The 17,839-nt window shown below is 41.6% G+C and overlaps 1 protein-coding gene across 3 annotated transcripts; it reads right to left on the bottom strand.

Moving 5' to 3' along the window:
- Positions 1 to 2,993: 2,993 nt before the first annotated feature.
- Positions 2,994 to 11,622, bottom strand: LOC144892237 (uncharacterized). Of its 3 annotated transcripts, none has more exons than XM_078777833.1 (4): positions 11,541 to 11,611; positions 9,936 to 10,247; positions 8,520 to 8,681; positions 2,994 to 3,914 (listed from the first exon to the last, which is right to left on the bottom strand). In XM_078777833.1, the coding sequence occupies exons 1-4, from the start codon at positions 11,549 to 11,551 to the stop codon at positions 3,815 to 3,817; spliced, it is 585 nt and encodes a 194-aa protein (XP_078633959.1). In that variant the 5' UTR covers positions 11,552 to 11,611; the 3' UTR covers positions 2,994 to 3,814. The 3 variants fall into 3 exon arrangements, with proteins under 3 accessions (XP_078633959.1, XP_078633960.1, XP_078633961.1); XM_078777834.1 differs by lacking the exon at positions 11,541 to 11,611 and adding an exon at positions 10,457 to 10,636; XM_078777835.1 differs by lacking the exon at positions 8,520 to 8,681 and having other exon boundaries at positions 11,541 to 11,622.
- Between the last annotated feature and the right edge of the window lie 6,217 nt (positions 11,623 to 17,839).

Genomic DNA, 17,839 nt, shown 5'->3' with positions numbered 1-17,839 from the left:
TCTGAAAATGCAAAGCCCGTCCGCATCCGTTTGTATTTAGGTGTCTTCTTCTTCTTCTTCTTCTTCTTCTTCCGTATGCTCAAAATAACAGAAACACTTTTTAAAAAATACAGCATAAAAATTGATGATTTTAAAGCAGCCTTGACCTTTGACATTTTGATGTAAAAAAAAAACTAATCGGCTTGTAGCTTTTTATTGGTGAACCAATTCAGTGATCCAATATGCAATTATTTTTTTAATTTCAGGTTAATCAGGTGGAAATTGGCGATTTTATGCAATGTTGACCTTTGACCTTTTGATTTAAAAAAAACCAATCAGCTTCTAGCTTTTGATTGGCAAACCAATTCAGTGACCCAATATGCAAATTCTTAAAATTTCAGGTCAATCGGATGAAAATTGTCGATTTTATGTGATGCTGACCTTTGACCTTTTGACCAAATTATTAATTTGCCTTTTTCCTATTTTCATAATAAATAAGTTTTCCGATGCCCTAATTCTCTACTGTTGTACTTCCCTCCCCCTCCCCCCCTCTTGTTTCCCGCTTCCTTTATTGTATGTTCTATTTGTTGGCTCTTGCACCACGAGCCTAGACTAAGTATAGAAAAAGAAGAAAAAAGGTTTGTTGAAAATTTGATGACAAAACTCAAATGGTAAATTTAAATTTCAGATTATTAATTTCCCTTCTCCGTATTATCATAAAAAAGGTTTGTTGAAAATTTTGATGACAAAACAAATGGTAAATTTAAATTTCAGATTATTAATTTCCCTTCTCCGTATTATAATAATAAAGCTTTGGTGAAAATTTGATGCAAAAACTCAAATGGTAAATATAAAATTTCAGATTATTAATTTCCCTTCTCCATATTATCATAATAAAGCTTTGGTGAAAATTTGATGACAAAACTCAAATGGTAAATTTAAATTTCAGATTATTAATTTCCCTTCTCCGTATCTTACTATAATTCACCAAATGTCGGTCTGTCCATTTGAAGGTACCGCAAAAACGGCTCAATCGATCGCAACGATATTTTGGGTGCGTATTCCTGGGACCCCTGGGAGTAAAAAAATTTTGTTTTTGTTTTTTTGTTTTTCCTATACTATATTGTTTTTCCAAGTTTTCCAATTTTCCAATTTTCCAGTTTTTACAAACACGATGGAATAATATTTACCGATATGAACAGTGATGTGGCTTTTATTTGAAATTCTACAAATACTGTTTAGATTTTGATGACAATTATGAACCTGCCGCGAATGCGGAAGTGGATAGAAGACGGCAATGCGCGGGTTTGATAATATCCCAATACAACCGTCATTCAATCGTAATGTTAAATCGTTAAACGTTAATCGTGTTAATCGTCTTGTTAAAGTATCAATTGATGATTGGAATTGAGTGAATACAATTACGATTTTGAATTCGTAATTGTATTCACCCAACCGTACGGAACTTCACATCAGGATTTAAATATTTGATTACGTCATGGATGTTGTTAAAAGTTTATTTTTTATATTAATGTTATTTCATTTGTCATTGGAGTTATGCTGTTTGGAATGAAAAAAGAGATATCGAGTTCAAGTGAACAACGAAATGCCATGATGGTTTCTACTTTCTAAACGTGAATTCATGGATCGCCATATGCAGATTCGCCATTGACTGGGTATGGAACAAACGGAAAGGTTTGTTTGCCAACTGGTACGTTCTTCATGGAAGTCCTTCACAAACTTGCTGTCCATGTCTGATGTGCGACTGAAGGTGCTACAGGAATGTGGAATTTATTGGTTTCATGCTTTAGCATTTGCCGTTTCTGCATTGTCTGTTTGCCTCTGGCCTCCCACCCGTGCGTAACAGTGTCAGTGTCATGTGTCGTCATTATCATGAGTAGCACAGGTACCTCACTAGTTATCATAATAAAGCTTTGGTGAAAATTTGATGACAAAACTCAAATGGTAAATTTAAATTTCAGATTATTAATTTCCCTTCTCCGTATTATCATAATATAGCTTTGGTCAAAATTTGATGACAATACTCAAATGGTAAATTTAAATTTCAGATTAGTTAATTTCCCTTCTCCATATTATCATAATAAAGCTTTGGTGAAAATTTGATGACAAAACTCAAATGGTAAATTTAAATTTCAGATTATTAATTTCTCTTCTCCATATTATCATAATAAAGCTTTGGTGAAAATTTGATGACAAAACTCAAATGGTAAATTTAAATTTCAGATTAGTTAATTTCCCTTCTCCATATTATCATAATAAAGCTTTGGTGAAAATTTGATGACAAAACTCAAATGGTAAATTTTAATTTCAGATCATTAATTTCCCTTCTTCGTATTATCATAATAAAGCTTTGGTGAAAATTTGATGACAAAACTCAAATGGTAAATTTAAATTTCAGATTATTAATTTCTCTTCTCCGTATTATCATAATAAAGCTTTAGTGAAAATTTGATGACAAAACTCAAATGGTAAATTTAAATTTCAGATTATTAATTTCTCTTCGTATTATCATAATAAAGCTTTGGTGAAAATTTGATGACAAAACTCAAATGGTAAATTTAAATTTCAGATTATTAATTTCCCTTCTCCATATTATCATAATAAAGCTGTGGTGAAAATTTGATGCCAAAACTCAAATGGTAAAAAAGTTATGTGACCTGGACAGACACACACACACACACACACACACACACACACACACACACACACACACACACACACACACACACACACACACACACACACACACACACACACACACACACACACACACACACACACACACACACACACACACACAGAAGTGATAGCAAAACCCTGTCTCCTGCTGTGCACGGGACATGGCTAAAAAGAATTCTCCAATTTAAATAATCTTTCTGTTAATTAAATAACTATATTATAAATGCCTTTGAAAGTAATCGTTCACATACATACCGTGTTCAGGTGCTCTTTGTTATAAATGCGAACTTTGAAGGCAGTGAAAACATCGAAGGACCATTTCAATGAAGCTTTTATTGCGGTCGCACCAGTCATGTGATGCGAACTTTAATATCCAGAAAAATGCAATTACTTCTGCAATTCCATTATATGAAGCTTCTTTTTCATGTAATTAATGTTTTGCTCACATATACATAACTAAACATACACAGAAACTAAGTTTGGGCTGGCGTGTTGTTAAAGTCCAAAAGCAAAAGGGCAGCAACAGCTTAAAAGATCGATCAGAGGTGAAAGATTTCTGGGGAATTGGCGAATTGATTTGTAGGGAAACTGAATCTGCAGAGGGCTCCAGAAACGTGGAAGCTGATAAGCTGGAATTTGCAAGGATGAAATGCAGGAATGTGTTGCAGACTTTGAGCCGTGAGTATTCTGTCTACCCCTATCCCCAAACCTGCTTCCATTGCACCCCTAAAGTCTTGTGTCTAAGTCTTGGGCTCATATCAAATTTAGATTGCAATGAAATCATCAGACTACGCAAACTCAAGAGGCCATGCAGCATCCTCACATGCCTCACGTGGTTGACCTCCAAGCTTCCTTGAATCGCATCCTCCATTTTCTGCTAGTGAACTGATGAACTTGAAAAGACTTCTGTTGCCAACTTGCTGGTCATCATTCCAAGTGGTGTTAGCACTGGAATAACCAGTTACCTATTTGAGGAATCACAGGAAAATGGTCACTTTGTCATGTACTGAGGAGGTGTGACATAATGGCGGACGACGATTTGCTCCATGATGTCACAGCAGAGAGAAAAGCATGAGAGGGCTATGAAGGCAAAGCTTTATGAAAGTTCCTTGAATGATAATATTGGTGAGAATGATTATCGTGGGTCGATACCACCATTGTGACGTTTGAATGGAACATCAGGTTCGTTCTGCCCCTTGTTACTTGGTTGGCAGCAGCAGCATTCAAATGAGTCTCTGGAGGGGACAGGAGAGAAACAAACATTACACCTGAAAACCTTGATTACAGAAAACAAAGAGTTTGTAACTACTATTATCTTGGTTTTATTGACATGAAACTAACTTCAGCGAAGTCAATTTCCCACCTTTTGATTTGATTTTATGTATCGTACTTTTTATAGAGGTTGGTGCTGCTGAAGCAGTTTCTTGGCAAGGGTTATACTGGGAGCCATTGTCTTCCCAGAGTTGTTTGTCCGTGTTCTATCCTTTTAATGTTAAGCGTCAAGCAAAGAAGCAGCACATACTATTTTGGGGTCTTTGGTTAGACTCTGCTGGTGTTTGAACCATAGAACTCCCAGACACAGAACTCTGTATGTGCATGACGTCAGTGTCATGTCACGTGTAGGATCAGTGTGCTCCTTATATTGATACATCTAATATATAAAGCTCTTTCGAACCACTGACTGATTGATATTAATGTTCGGTACCTTCCGGTTGTCGTATAAAGCTGAAATTTGGCGTGCCAACGGACATCTGAGCTGGTACACCAGGAAAAGTCACAGAGCCATCGGAAAACTTACGTAAATGAAAATTTAAGTTAAAAAAAAAAACCCCCCGTAAACTCGTCTGTAAAAAAAAATTAACCAAAAAAAAAACATCAATCGATATTTAGCTTTTGAAAATTGTAATTTCTAGAACTGTAAACTGTGAAATAAAACCCTCTAAAATTTTACGTAAAAAAAACTGACTGTAAACGCATCCGTTAACACAACAACACACAACATGCATTTTAAGGCCATGTTCCCTGCTAGAGCGGGGGTTAGCCTTGCGGTCCCCATGACAATCTTCTCCATTTTGCCCTATTTTCTGCATCTCTCCTTGTTAACCCCCTTGCCCGCATTTCTTCTTCCACCATCTTTAGCCAAGTCTTTCTCGGTCTTCCCCGTCCTCTACTTCCTTCTACATTAACTTCCATCACTCTTCTCAACCAGTCACTTTCATCCTTCCTCAATACATGACCAAACCATCTCAACCTGTTCCTCTTCACAGCATCAATCACAGGCAATATTCCCATCATCTTTCGCAATTCATCATTTGTCTTCCTCTCTCTCAACGATACTCCGCACATCCATCGAACCATTCGCATTTCCACCCTTTCCAGCCCTCGTTGCTGCCCTACGTTCATTACCCATGTCTCGCTCCCATAAATCATAACACTTCTCACACATGCAGCATACACCTTTCCCTTCAGCTTCAGCGACACTCTCCTCCTCATCAGCACGCCACTCAGTTCCCGAAACTTCTTCCATGCACATCTCACTCGAGCAACCGTTGCCGAGTCTGATCCACCTTCTCCATTCAGCATGTCTCCGAGGTAGCAAAAATGTTTTCACACCTTCCAGCTTCACGCCGTCTCCAAGATCCAACTCAACATTTCCTCCATCTGCAGCTCCCTCTGTGCACACCTTACATTTGAATGTAGCTGCCACACTGGTTAATGACCCTCTCAGACCACTACATTTTTGATGAACCCACTCAGCACACTGTACATTGAATGGAGTTCACTCCGACACCCTTCCTACACACAGCACACGGCCACTTCCCAGTTCTTTCCACCTCACCACATGCTTTACCACTTGCCATCACCTTTGTCTTTCCGATATTCACCTTCAGACCTTTTGTCTCCATACATTCCTTCCACTTGTTCATCTTTTCCTTCAGTCCATCCATACTTTCCGCAATCAACACCAGATCATCTGCATACAACAACTCCCACGGTAAACCCTCCTTTACGGTCTGAGCCAGCACCTCCATCACAGCTACAAATAGTAGTGGACTTAGTACCGACCCCTGATGCACTCCCACCTTCACCTCAAACTCACCACTGTTCCCGTCCTTCGTCCTTACAGCTGTGCGTGCTCTTTTGTACATTGCCATCACTACTCTGATCAACCATTCCTCCACTCCTAACTTCCTCAATGCCCATGTCAATACTTTGCGTGGAACCCTATCGAATGCTTTCTCCAGATCAACAAACCCAAAAAACAACTTCTTCCTCTTATCCATGTACTTCTCCTGCAACTGCCTCACAATGAAAAGCGCATCTGTCGTTCCTCTTCCTGGCATAAATCCAAACTGCATTTCGTCGATCTTCACTTTCTTCCTTATCCTCCTCTCCAACACCCTTTCCAATACCTTCATTCCATGCTCCAATAACTTTATCGCTCGGTACGAGCCACACTCCAGAGGGTCACCTTTCCCCTTGTATAGAGGGACAAGGGTACTCAGTTCCCAATCCACTGGAATGCGGCCTTCTTTCACCACCAAATTACAGATCTCTGTCATTCTCTTCACACCCCAACTTCCTGCTGCCTTCAACATATCTCCCACAACTCCCGTCGGCCCTCCCGCTTTTCCACTCTTCATTGCTTTTATCGCTTCCTCAACTTCCTTCTCAGTTATCTTCTCTGCCGGTCCTAAAACTGGGTTACTCTCTATGTTGCCATCCCATTCATTCTCTGTATTCAACAGCATTTCCATATATCTTTTCCATCTTCCTTTAATTCCATCTGGGTCGACAACGATTTGTCCCACTTCATCCTTCAAGCAACTCACCCCCATCACATCACACCTCTCTTTCGCTATCTGCTTTGCAATCCTGAATACTGCTTTCTGACCCTCTTCCGAATCCAAGCGTTCTCCGAACATTTTCCTACATGCCTCCTGCACCTTTGCTACCTCTTTCTTTGCAGCCTTCCTGGCTGCCTTATAACTTTCATGCTCTGCTGTTTCTGCTCCCGTACCCTTCGCCTTCTGCCACTCTTTGAACTTCTTCCTCTTCTCGTCAATCCTCTTTCCAACCTCAACATCCCACCACCATGTTTCCGAGTGCCTCGGTGGTCCTTTTGTCCATCCACATACCTCACCAACGGCTCCCAACAGACTAGCTTTCATTGACATCCAACCACTTTCAAGCTCAACCACATCATCCTCTACCCTACTCAGCCTCTCTTTTAATGCCTCCCTTACTGTCACCTCTTTCAACCTCCACACCTTCATTCTCGGTTGGTACTTCACCCGCCGAGCTCTCCTCGCACCTTTCACCCTTATGTCGCAGACAACCAAGTGGTGCTGTGAAACAGCCTCCTCCCCCGGGATCACCTTTGTGTCCCGGAGGTGCCCCCTATCTCGCCGACGCACCATCAGGTAGTCAACGGTTGTCGTCGACCCACCTGACGTGTATGTAACAAGCTTATTATCCTCTTTCTGGAACTGAGTATTACAAATCAACAAATCAGCTCCATCAGCAAACTCCAAAATCCTTTCACCTTCTCCATTTCTCACACCATATCCGTAACCCCCATGAACTCCCTCAAAACCATCCATACTCCTTCCCACATGTCCATTCAGGTCTCCTCCCACCACAACAACTTCCTCATCTTTCACGTTTTCCATCAGCTTCTCTATCGCACACCAGAACTTGTCCTTCTCTTCATCGCTTCGACCAACCTGCGGAGCATATCGCTTTGACGGTGAGATGACGTTCACCAAGAGCTTTCCAATCATCATTTTCACCATCATCAACCTATCACTCTAGTCACACTCACCACACTGTCTACAAACTCCTCAGAAAACAGGACACCAACACCATTCACGCCCTCCGGGCACCCTTGCCACACAAACTTGTATTTCTGTCCCTGCCTACCCTTCACCATTCTCACACCACTTCCCTTCCATCTCGTCTCTTGCACACAACATATGTCCACTCTTCTTCTGACCAATACTTCCACCACTTCTCCTGATCTCCCTGTCATTGTCCCCACATTCCATGTCCCAAACCTCAGAAACCGATCTCCACTTCGGGCTGCACCCTGCCCATATGTACTTGTGATTGTCATGGTTCTCTTTTTGAGGCAATGTTTTTATGGCCGGATGCCCTTCCTGACGCCAACCCTCTTAGTCGTCTCTTACGACACGCAGGGATACGGTGTACCTATTCTGACCAGGGTACACACTGGGAAACGTTTAAAACATGTAAATTCTGGGGGTGGGGGGGGGGGGGAGGCGTCAGCATCACGGCTGCGGTTTAAACATATTCCAACAATATCCAAACAGAACGATGGAAAAAAGAAAAAAAATCCGGGAAAAGTCTCCAAGCGAGAACGTCGATTTGAGAAAGAAAGAGCAGAGGCGGAAGAAAACGAGATACAGGGGGCGGGGCACAAGCCGAGACGAGGAGGAGAGCGAACAAGCACGTGTCCGGGAGGAGAGAAAGAATCAATATAGAATTATTTGTCTAGGGAGGTGAGGTGAGGGGGAGAAAATAAAATAAAAGAAACAAGCAATACAGCGAAGGAAATAACCCAAACCGACAAAACACCGACGGGGGGAGGGAAGCCCCAAGTCACCAGGCCGCGCACGAGGTACGACTCAGAAAACGATTAACTACACACAAGTTTGCACGAACCACAAACCAACACCAACTAGAAACACACAATAACACGGACACAGCAAAATAACCAGTGGACATTTGACAAAGACAAGAATGGGAAAACACTCAAACTTCGATGCCGTGGAGAGCTCGAAGCACGCCTCACTCGCCCGAGGAACCGGAAGTCACACCTGACACCTGATACCGAAGTCATACGACGACCCTGCGGGGGACGTTTCTCGTATGCGGCCCTCAAGGTGCTCTTGGGTGTGTAACATATCGTGGATACAGGATTCGGACCCAGTTCGTTCGTCGTCCTTTGTTGAGCCAGCGGACGAATGGGTTCAAAGACGCTGCCACCAATAATATGCAAACGCATCCGTTAAAAAAAAAAAAAAACCTCAATCGAGATTTAGCATTTGAAAATTGTAATTTCCAGAACTGTAAACTGTGAAATAAAACCCTCTGAAATTTTACGTAAAAACCATAAACGCATCCGTTAAAAAAACGATAGCTAGCAGGAGGTCGTTGATGTTTGCCTATAATCATAAAGCTTCTATTTATTATGTACCTACATACTCATTGCCTACAAGGTGTAAGCATACCACATTGGAGTATATATCCATGTAATATGCAAAGCTCTTTCGAACCACTGACTGAATGATTGACTGATTCTAATGCTTGGCACCATCTAGTGATGTAAAAAGCTGAAATTTGGCGCGCCGACGGACATCGAAGCCGATACACCGGGAAAAATCGCAGAACCGTCGGAAAGCTTCCGTAAATGAAAAGTTACAGAAACAAAACCCGAAACGCTTCCATAAAATATACCTCAATCAATGTGTAGGATTTGAAAATTTTAATTTCTATAACTGTAAACTATGAAATAAACCTTGACAATAATGTCCGTAAAGGGGAAAAAGGAAAAGCATCCATAATGAAAATTTACGTTAAAAAAACATAAAAGCATTTGTTTAAAATAAACCTCTATCAATAACTAGCATTTGAAAATTGTAATTTCTATAAATGTAAACAGTGAAATAGATACCTCAATGAAAATTTATGTTAAAAAAACGTAAACGCGTCCACTAAAAAATAAGATATCTAGCAGGAGGTCGTTGAAGCTTGCCTAAAATCATAAAGCTTCTATTTATTATGTACCAACATACTTATTGCTTAGAAGGTGTAAGCATAACCCCACAAGTTTACATATATATAAATATATATATATTGGGGTTTTTTTCGTTTTTTTTTTTTTTTTTTGGAATTTTGTCTTTACTACATCATAGGCTTGGTGGATCGTCAAGGGGTATGCTCACTCCTTTCCGATGTCTTGCTTGGGTTCGAACCTGAGCCCAACTATAAACTGGACGTTAAACTCGGCGTCCCAACTGCCGGCACTCGTTGGTGGACATTAAAGATTCCCAGGAATCCTTCACGAAGAGTGGGCGAGCTATCACCGGCAGCCTGAACAAATTACAAATTCCTGCTCGAACTTTCAGGGGGCACTGCATCAGAGGAACCCTCTGCACCCCAGCGATAATGCAAAGCGACTACGAAGAATACATAGTTGCCGAACGTTAGCCAGGTAAGCAATACCCACTTACCTGTTGTATTTCCCAAGATCATGAGGAAACACACTCCATCCTCGACGCTCCTTCGGAATCGCATTCCATCCTCGACGCTCCTTCGGAATCGCATTCCATCCTCGACGCTCCTCAGGAATCGTATGCCATCCTCGACGTTCCTCAGGATTGACATTCCATCCTCGACGATCCTTATGATGCATAAGCCATCCTCGTTCATCATCGTCGCGCTTCGCACGCGTGGAATCCTTTTTCATGGCGAGAACCTCGCTGGATGTTCCGAGGATGATCAATAAGAGAAGCATCTTGTACAAAACCATCACCTTCATTATCCTGCAAAGAGAACATCCTTCTTCAATCGAGGTTCCCCATCAAAATAATATCTCCGGCACATCATTTCCCATGGGATTTGATGACATTGTCATATTGGAATCCCCAAACCAATCCTTTGCGAAATGCAGATCAGACATTTTGTAAATTGCATTAATAAGTGAATATATAATAATGTTTTATAAAAAAAATGAAAGTACAAAAAATATTACTTGTCCTTATTTTTAAAAATCCCCTTCTTTATAGATAACACGTCGACAGGTAAAGCTGCAGGTTGCAAAGGAAAAGGTAATTATAAACGATGAGGTGCGTTTACAAAAAAAACTGTCCCGGCGATCATCGCCGTGACAGCGAACTTGGAGCACGTACAGGTAAAGCACCTGGCTCTCAACGCTGTGATTCGCAGCGCAAGCCCTTTTTGTAGGCATCTTGAAGTGCCCTGAGGGCGCGATTCGTTTCGTGTGCCTTCAGGGCGCATTGGGAATGACAACAACGCCACGCCACGTGACGCCACGGTTCACGTCATCGCTGACAGGTCGGTGGTCTCTTTGTCTTCTACCGCCTTTCTGGTCCTGCACCCCCTGCTCTTTTTGCGATTTGTTCACCTCTCTTTCTGTCTTTCCTTTTGTCTTTCCTGTTACATCCGAATTACCCTGCGCTCGCGAAGCGAAAAGCGGGGTAAGCGATTGTCCGCGTACATGTCTGCATTAAAAAAAACAAAAAACATTTTATCGGCATCCGTTGGTCTCATTGACGCAAAATCTACAACAAAGTATGCGTCTACTCATGTATAATTTTTTAGTGATAATTATGACGTCTTATGTCACGTGGTACAGGCGCCATCTTGGGAAACCGAAAAGCTTTGCACCTCTATCTCGAAAACCGCTCCATGGAAGAGAATGAAAAATGGTTCATTGTAAAGAACTCTGCATGGGGAATAAGTGTTGTTAACAATGACGTCATTGTTGCCTTCATTATGATGTCATAATTCGACAGGTACAACGCTTAGTTCGAACAGTTTAAGAAAACATGCAGAATTTTTTTCCCTGATTTTTTTTTTCTGATTAATTTCTTTTTAACTAATGGTCCGAGATTAATTAAATGGGATTTAGAAGAACTTTCGAGTTTAAAATCAGATAAATTATTGAAATCTACATTATGCTTGTGTTATTCTCTCATTTAAATATGTTGCCACCTGCAAGTGGAGAAGTTTGAGGGAACAATGTTGTGTGTGTGTGTGTGTGAATCATTGAAGCTTTGCAGGTGTGCAATTGGCAGATGGAATTTCTTCATTACCTTTTTTGCATGTTCCAATTGAGTCACGAACAAGTTTGATTTAAATTCAACAACACAAGCTGGATCTTGCTTTCTGTGTTGCTGTAGGTGTAAAAATAAACGCATAGGATAAACACAGACTTTAAAAAAACAAAAACAATCTCTTTCTCTCCAACATCTGACATTTGACCAAAGTTATGTACCTGTCTATTTCATGAAACAAACAGTAAAGGGGTTTGGACTTCTTACAAGATTCACACAAAAATAAATAAACATAAACACCAATAAATCACCATAAATAATATGCAGAAGAGAAATATGCAGAAATAAATAAGCACAAATAAAAAAACATGGATAAATAAATAAAGTTAATTCCAAAAAAAAAATGCAGATAAGCAAAAATAAATAAATATAAATACATAAACGTAAATATATAAGTAGAAATGAATAACAAGATGAATTCAAATGTTATAGCTAGAACAGCATTCGGAAGAGTTCGTACCTCCAAGGCTGACCAGTAGGGTGGTCCAAAAAACATCGATCTCTCCGATTTTGATGCTCTACTGGATTATTGTTAGAAATGGTCTAAAACATTCACCCACCAAATATTTTCGCTCGATTCCATCTAGAAACTCATACACACTTCAATTGAAATATGGCGTTTTTCACCAAATTTGGCTAAATGAGAACAATCCAATAGCAACCTAGGTGGAAAAAGTACATGCACTTTAGTACAAAAAGTACAAAAAGTACATGTACTAAGCCATTTTGTGGTTCATGACTTTTTGCATGCGCATTGCGCCTGTGAGTATGAAATCATCATGGTCGAAACATGTTTGACAATGCTTGAAACATGTTTGAAACATGTTCATACATGTCTGACTCATGTTTCGACCATGAGGACTTCACAGGGGTATGTACCATCAATGACATTATTTAGGGAAAAAATATTTCTAAAGTCTTTGTAAGCCTCAACATGGACGATTTTCATTAAAATTGACCAAAATGACAAATTTATATGATGAGTGTGTATGAGTTTATAGATGACTCACAACACACAACAACAACATGCATTTTAAGGCCATGTTCCCTGCTAGAGCGGGGGTTAGCCAAATAAGATGACTCAGAGCGGTTATAGATGACTCAGATGCAAAATATTTTTTGGGTGAATGATTTAGACCATATCTAACAATAATCCAATAGAGCATCAAAATCCAGATAAAAAAGTGATTTTTTTTTGCATTTTTGGACCACCCTACTGACCAGTTCACATTTTGTATCCCACTGAGGCCGGATCTGGTTTCGGACCTGAAGCAAAATTGAATAGGCTTGTTTTTGTCATCCACCCAATTCCTCCACCAGGCTTCGTCCGAATCCGTCCATAACTTTTTGAAATATCATGTTATATATCGCTTTTGGCCCTACCTACCAATGGTGAAGAATCATTTTAAAATTCTAGTGTCCAGATCTTGATCAAGATCTTCAGCAAATCTAATTCAATTCGTCCTTGTCACACACCCAACCTGTACACCAAGTTTCATCCAAATACGTCCACAACTTTGTGAGATATCGTGCTGACAGACAGACAAATTGAAAAATCACTAATAGAGCGACACTTGGAAAAAGAGAACAAAGTACAATGGCACTCCGTAGAGCATCCTTTTGACCTCAAAAATAATTGGTGGTTGAATTTAGTGACCTGATATGAAAATCGTCTTCAAATTTCAAGTGAATCGGATGAAAATTGACAATTTTAGATTTTTGGCCTATGTTGACCTTTTGGCCGATGTTGACCTCAACTATAATTGGTGGTTGAATTCAGTTAGCTGACATGCAAATCCAATTCAAATTTGAAGTCAATCAGAAGAAAATTGAGGATTTTAGAAATTTCAAAAGGTTGTTGATCTTTGGCCTATGTTGATCTTTTGGCCTATGATGACCTCAAAAACAGTTGGGTGAATTAATTCAGTGACCTGATATGAAAATCCTATTCAAATTTCAAGTCAAGTGGATGAAAATTGAGGATTTTATGAATTTGAAAAGGTTGTTGACCTTTGGCCAATGTTGACTATTTGGCCTATTCTGATCTCAAAAAGAGTTGGTGGTTGAATTCAGTTAGCTGATATGAAAATCGAATTCAAATTTCAAGTGAATCGGATGAAAATTGTGGATATAAGGAATTTAAAAAAGTGGTTGACCTTTGGCCTATGTTGACGTTGTGGCCTATTCTGATCTCAAAAAGAGTTGGTGATTGAATTTAGTTCGCTGATATGAAAATCCTATTCAAATTTGAAGTCAATTGGATGAAAATTGGGGATTTTAGATTTTGAAAAAAAGTGGTTGACCTTTGCCTTTGTTTACCTTTTGGCCTATGTTGATCACAAAAATAGTTGGTTGAATTCAGTTTGCTGATATAAAAATCCTACTCAAATTTCAAGTCAATCGGATGAAAATTGAGGATTTTAGGAATTTGAAAAAAGTGGTTGACCTTTGGCTTATGTTGACCTTTTGACCTTTTGACTTCAAAAATAAATAGGATTCTGTGTGACCACCAAATCTGCCTTTTGATTAAGTTTCGTGAATATCAGTTTAAAATGGTAACTTGTAGGCAAGTATAAGTGAGAGGACAGACAAACATACAAATTTAAAATCACTCAGAGAGCGAAACTTGGCCAAACAGAACAAAGTAGAATGGCACTCCATAGAGCATCCTTTTGACCTCAAAAATAAATTGGTGGTTTAATTATTTGACCTGATATGCAAGTCGTCTTCAAAGTTTAAGTTAATCGGATGAAAATTGACAATTTAAGAAATTTGGCCTATGTTGACCTTTTGGACTATGTTGACCTCAAAAATAGTTGGTGGTTGGTTACAGTAAGCTGATATGCAAATCCTATTCAGATTTCCAGTCAATCGGATGAAAATTGAGCATTTTAGGAATTTGAAAAAAGTGGTTGACCTTAGGCCTATGTTGACCTTTTGGCCTATGTTTATCAAAAAAAGTTGGTGGTTGAATTCATTTTGCTGACATGAAAATCCCATTCAAATTTCATGTCAATCAATGAAAATTGAGGATTTTAGAAATTTGGCCTATGTTGACCTTTTGGTCGATGTTGACCTCAAAAATACTTGGAGGTTGAATTCTGTGACCAGATATGCGAGTCCACTTCAAATTTCAAGTCAATTGGATGAAAATTGAGAAAAAAAAGAGAAGCCTGAAAATATTTTGACATAAGTGGCTGGCATAAGACATAAGTGGCTGCTCGGACATCTATCTATAATTCCAGTAATCTCTGTGTGTTTGTTTGTTTGTACGTTTGTACGTTTGTCTGTGACCGCTGTTTCTCGACAACCACGGGTCCGATATACTTTAAACTTGCCAGGTATATTGCTGGGGACCCGAGGATGTGCCTTTTCAAGGTTTTAAATTAATCGGACAAGTACTTACCGAGCTATGGCGATTTAGCCGTTCGCCGTTCGCTTTGGCGTTGCGAATGGACCAAACCATTGCATGTAAATAGAGGGGGGGGGGGGTTCTGTGGTCGTTGCGAATGGACCAAACCATTCATGTAAATAGAGGGGGGGGGGGTTCTGTGGTCGTTACTGCCACGTGGTTTCAAAGTTTTTTTTTGTTGTTGTTGTTTGCACGCATGTTTTTTTGCACCCACGTACGGGCACGCCCTAGGATGTTTACACACACACACCCCTACACAAATTTTTTTTTTTTTTTTTTTTGGCAAGGAACGGGCACCCACGTACGGGCACGTCCTAGCTTATATATAGTACGGGCATGCCCTAGTCTATCTATAATTCCAGTAATCTCTGTGTGTATGTGTGTGTGTCTGTGTGTTTGTCTGTGACCGCTGTTTCTCGACAACCACGGGTCCGATATACTTGAAACTTGCCAGGTATATTGCTGGGGACCCGAGGATGTGCCTTTTCAAGGTTTGAAATTAATCGGACAAGTGGTTCCCAAGGTATGGTCACCGTACTCGCAAGCCGTTCGCTTTGGCTTTGCGAATGGACCAAACCATTTCATGTAAATAGAGGGGGGGGGGGTTCTACCGTACTCGCAAGCCGTTCGCTTTGGCTTTGCGAATGGACCAAACCATTTCATGTAAATAGAGGGGGGGGGGTTCTGTGGTCGTTACTGCCACGTGGTTTCAAAGTTTTTTTTTGTTGTTGTTGTTTGCACGCATGTTTTTTTGCGCCCACGTACGGGCACGCCCTAGTATCAGAAATTTTGAAAATAAGTAAATAATTTACATTGTCCTCTGTGAATAACCTATGTTCCTGGGATGCAACAGACCAAAAGAAACACAGATCTTCTTCTTCACCGGGAAATTTCACGCTTCTTCTTTTTCATCAAAATGATTTTTTTTTTGATGACCGCGATGATCGCAGACAAGCGGATGGCCCGGCTTGATTGTAAAAAACTTTTTTTAGCAATATCTCCAATCATCTCAATATCTTTCGAGTTTAGACTTTATCAAATTATTTCAAACTTCGTACATTTATTATTCTCAGAAGGACGATTTCCACCTACAAGTGGAAAACACGTTCAGGATCGAGTTGCGAGGAAACGATGTTGTTTGTGCGTGTGAATAATTGAAGCTTTGTGGGTGTCATTTGCAGATGCAGTGTCTTGATTTGCCTTTCTGGTGCCGGAGGTGAAAAAAGAAAACAACGCATGGGGTAAACAGCTATGTTTATAAAGAGATAAATCTCTTTTCCTCGACCATGTCTTGTTCATGAAACGATCACCAAAAGAGTTTTAAGTTATACTTCTTAAATTGCTATCATAATGCAAACATAAATGCATGAACGTAAATAAATAAGTATAAATAAATAAGTAGATGCAAATACATAAGTGTGGCGGTTACCTTATTGGGACATAATCCACGGGCACGGGCTTTTGATGGTGTGGGCGTGACGTGCGCGCGGTTGTTGGAGCCACGCCCTCCGAAGAGGGTTATGGCTTTATAAAAGCTGTACGAGTTCCATTCGCGATTACAGTGCAGAGGATTTCTGTCGGAATAAAGGAGCTTTGAACACCTAAAAAATGGCCTCGTCTTCTCGTCATCCGCAACTCCTAAACTGGTGACCCTGGCTGCTCCCGAACGGATTCAGGGGCTGCAAACGAACATGGCAAGCGCAGTTTCGATCGAACTGCCAGAGTTTTGCGAACGTTTTCGGGGGCTTCCAACGAGCATGGCGACACCTATACTGGTGACCCCGGCTACCCCCGAACGGATTCGGGGGCTTTAAATGAACACGGCAAACGCAGTTTCGATCAACCTGCCGGAGTTTTGGGAACGACGGGTAGCCGTTTGGGTCACGCATTGCGCTCGGCTCCTACTCTGCGACCAGAGTGGTGAGCCTGCTCCAGGATCCTCCGAAGGGACGCGGGTGGCACTGCTGTTCGTAACTTCGCGCGCACTGCGCATGGCACCTCCTCTACAACCAGAGGGGTGCGCCTTCTCCAGGATCCTCCGATGGGACGCAGGTGGCACTGCTGCTCGTAACTTCACACGCACTGCGCGCGGCACCTCCTCTGCGACCAGAGGGGTGCGCCTTCTCCAGGATCCTCCGATGGGATGCGGGTGGCACTGCTGCTCGTAACTTCGCGTGCACTGCGCAGTGCGCACGGCACCTTCTCTGCGACCAGAGGGGTGCGCTTTCTCCGGGATCCTCCGAAGGGACACAACGGTACTGCTGCTCATAACTTCGCGCACATAGGCCGAGTACTGCTGCTCGTAGCCTTCGCGCGCACTACGGCCAAGCACCTCCTCTGCGACCAGAGTGGTGAGCCTTCTCCAACGTGCGCTGCTGCTCGTAGCTTTCGCGCGCACTACAGCCAAGCACCTCCTCTGCGACCAGAGGGGCGAGCCTGCTCCAGGATCCTCCGAAGGGACACAACGGTACTGCTGCTCATAACTTCACGCACACAGGCCGAGTACTGCTGCTCGTAGCCTTTGCGCGCACTACGGCCAAGCACCTCCTCTGCGACCAGAGTGGTGAGTCTTCTCCAACGTGCGCTGCTGCTCGTAGCTTTCGCGCGCACTACAGCCAAGCACCTCCTCTGCGACCAGAGGGGCGAGCCTGCTCCAGGATCCTCCGAAGGGACGCGGGTGGCACTGCTGCTCGTAACTTCGCGCGCACTGCGCGCGGCACCTCCTCTGCGACCAGAGCGGTGCGCCTTCTCCAGGATCCTCCGATGGGATGCGGGTGGCACTGCTGCTCATAACTTCGCGTACACTGTGCGCAGCACCTCCTCTGGGACCAGAGAGGTGTGCTTTCTCCGGGATCCTCCGAAGGGA

Source organism: Myxine glutinosa, chromosome 5 (assembly GCF_964187855.1).
Source record: "Myxine glutinosa chromosome 5, kmMyxGlut1.1, whole genome shotgun sequence".
Classification (NCBI taxonomy): Eukaryota; Metazoa; Chordata; class Myxini; order Myxiniformes; family Myxinidae; genus Myxine; species Myxine glutinosa.
Note: the sequence above shows the minus strand (reverse complement) of the source record. Positions and strands in the feature narration are given on the sequence as shown.

Excerpts from the sequence above, each read along its gene's own strand:
- LOC144892237 (XM_078777833.1), bottom strand. Across the intron at positions 8,682-9,935 it reads GATCTTGGGAAATACAACAG|CGTCTTTGAACCCATTCGTC; the intron begins GTAAGTGGGTAT and ends TATTGGTGGCAG. Across the intron at positions 3,915-8,519 it reads ACTTCGGTATCAGGTGTCAG|AGACTCATTTGAATGCTGCT; the intron begins GTGTGACTTCCG and ends TGTCCCCTCCAG.